The sequence below is a fragment of the Lycium ferocissimum genome, chromosome 11 (genome assembly GCF_029784015.1).
Source record: "Lycium ferocissimum isolate CSIRO_LF1 chromosome 11, AGI_CSIRO_Lferr_CH_V1, whole genome shotgun sequence".
NCBI classification, from domain to species: Eukaryota; Viridiplantae; Streptophyta; class Magnoliopsida; order Solanales; family Solanaceae; genus Lycium; species Lycium ferocissimum.
In genome coordinates, this window is record NC_081352.1 from 47818684 (window position 1) to 47821478 (window position 2795).

General features: G+C 38.4%; 1 protein-coding gene across 1 annotated transcript; it reads left to right on the forward strand.

Annotated features, from left to right (window-relative positions):
- Positions 1-238: 238 nt before the first annotated feature.
- LOC132038428 (uncharacterized) lies at positions 239-2155 on the forward strand. The gene is made up of 4 exons (XM_059429099.1): positions 239-727; positions 811-1100; positions 1709-1766; positions 2051-2155. Exons 1-4 carry the CDS (start codon positions 239-241, stop codon positions 2153-2155), a joined length of 942 nt encoding a protein of 313 aa, XP_059285082.1.
- Positions 2156-2795: the final 640 nt, after the last annotated feature.

Genomic DNA, 2795 nt, shown 5'->3' on the forward strand with positions numbered 1-2795 from the left:
TTTCAAACGCTATACAGGGGCCTCGGATTGTCATGGGAGATTTCAATGCAATTGTGGATGTCACTGACAGAATATTGGGGAACAATGTACAGGATGTTGAGGTTAGAGACTTCAGAAATTTTATGTTAGACACACACCTCATTGAATTGTCCACTGGTGTAGAAATTATACTTGGAGCAATGGGACAATCTTTAGCAAAATTGACAAGGCGTTGCTTAATGCTGAATGGATGTTGAGTATGACTTTCCTACATGCTACTGCCTTGGAGCCTCTATTTTCTGACCACTCTCCATTATGCTTGGAATTACAAGGATATCCAACAAAACCTGCTAGACCATTTAAATTCTTTAATTGGTTAGCCGAGCATAATGATTTTGCACTGATGGTGAATGAAGGTTGGAGACATCAATGCTCGGGATCCAAGATGTATGTAGTATGGGAAAAGTTGAAGCAAGTAAAGCGAGAGCTCAAGAAGCCTAACCAAACTGAATTCATTGGTCTCAAATCCAAAGTGGCTACTGTGAGAGACCAACTCATTGAGATGCAACAACAGATGTATAATGGGCACAACACATACTTGTTTGACTCCGAGAAGGCATTGAGGAAACAACTAGAAAAATGCACCATGATTGAGGAGAGTGAAATGAAGCAAAAATCTAGAGTTCACTGGCTTAATCTAGCAGACTCTAATACTTCTTACTTCCATGCTAGCCTGAAAAATGGAGAAGTTCAGAATAAAATTAGATAATTGATCACTATTGATGGTACAATCTTGATAACTGCTAAGGAAGTTGAAGCTGAAATTTTAAGTTTCCATCAAGACTTCTAGGCACTGCAGCAGTGAATATTCCAGCTATCCAACCTGACATTATGAAAGAGGGACCCTTACTGAATAGAGCTCAGCAGTTGAAACTCATTACAATTGTAACTGATGAAGAGGTAGTGCAGGCTCTCAAGGGCATAGATGATAGCAAAGCTCCTGGTCATGATAGGTTCAACTCACTTTTTCTCAAGAAGGCATGGCCAATTCTTGGGAGTGATATTACTACTGCAGTAAAGGATTTTTTTCACCACTCAAAAATTGTACAGGCCTGTGAATTGTGCTTGTGTCACACTTATCCCCAAAGTAAAAAATCCAACCAGTGTGAGAGAATTCTGACCTATCTCCTGCTACACTTTAATTTACAAGATCATTTCCAAGATAATTACAACTAGACTCCAGGAAATCATGCCCCAATTAGTAGATAGCAACCAAGCTGCTTTTGTTCCAGGTAGATTAATCCAAGACAATATTACACTAATTAAGTCAAGAGTTGATCAAAAGTTATGGAAGGAAAAACTTGTCCCCAAGATGCATGCTCAAGGTGGACATGCAGAAAGCATATGATTTTGTTGAATGGGAATTCGTGAGACAAGTTCTACAAGCACTTAACTTCCCTGACATATTTATAGCTCAGATTATGGAATGTTTAATAATTGTATCCTATTCTATTGTTTTAAACGGTGAATTCATAAAAGCTTTCCTAGCCAAGAAAGGGTTGAGACAAGGGGATCCACTATCTCCCTATCTCTTCATTGTGGCAATGGAATATTTTAGCAGGATGCTTAAGAATTTAGGCAAAAATCCCGAATTCCAATTCCACCCGAAGTGTGCCAAGCTAAACTTGATATAATTGGGCTTTGCTGATGACTTATTAATGTTTTGTAGCAGTGATATCAAACCAGTTTACTCTTTGACTGCTTTCAACTGTTCTCCAAGGCTTCAGGTTTGGTTGCTAATGTGGGCAAGAGTTCAATCTATTTTGGAGGTGTTCCTGATGATATCCAATAGAGTATATTACAAACATTGGGCTTCTCTAGAGGCACACTCCCATTTAGATATCTAGAGGTACCCTTGAGCTCACAAAGAATTTCTATAATACAATGTCAGCCCCTACTAGATAAAATAGTTGGTAGAATTACATCTTGGACCACAAAATTCTTATCCTATGTAGGTAGATTACAACTCATTAAGGTTGTACTCTACTCTATCCAAATATATTGGTCTCAGGTTTTTCTTCTACCTAAGAAGATCATAGAGAAAATTGAAGGCTTATGTAGAAGGTTTCTTTGGACTGGATCTCAGGATAACTCAAAAAAGGCAATGGTTGCCTAGGATACTCCATGCTTACCAAAAGCAACAGGCGGACTGAACCTCATCCAATTGAAAACCTGGAACAAGGCAAAGAATATGTAAGATGCTATGGAATCTCTGTAACAAAAAAGACAAACTATGAGTTAGATGGGTTCACAACTATTACATAAAGGACCAAAGATATATGGAACAATCAACCCAAACAAGCTTCATGGCTTATGCAAAAAAAAAAAAAAAATTTAAGGCAAGGAAGACACTGGAGGATACTAGAATAGACTATACGCAGCTGCTTCAAATGGAGGAATTCTCAATCAGGAAAACCTAGGTTAGTCTGAAAGGCACTATGTAGAAAGTGGAATGGAGGAGAATCATATGCAATAATCTCAGTGCACCAAAATGGATCTTTATACTTTATATTGCTATACGGGGAAACTATACACAAGAGATAGGCTCTTGGGGGATGATTGATCATATGACCTACCCATTGCGCGAAGAAGCTGATGAGACTGTGGACCATTTATTCTTCCAATGTTCATACTCAAAGGTTGTTTGGAGTAAGCTATTGGAATGGCAAGGATACCATAGGAATGTCCTACCATGGACTGAGGAAAAACAGTGGACAATATGTTATGCTAATGGCAAGGGTACAAAAGATGAAATG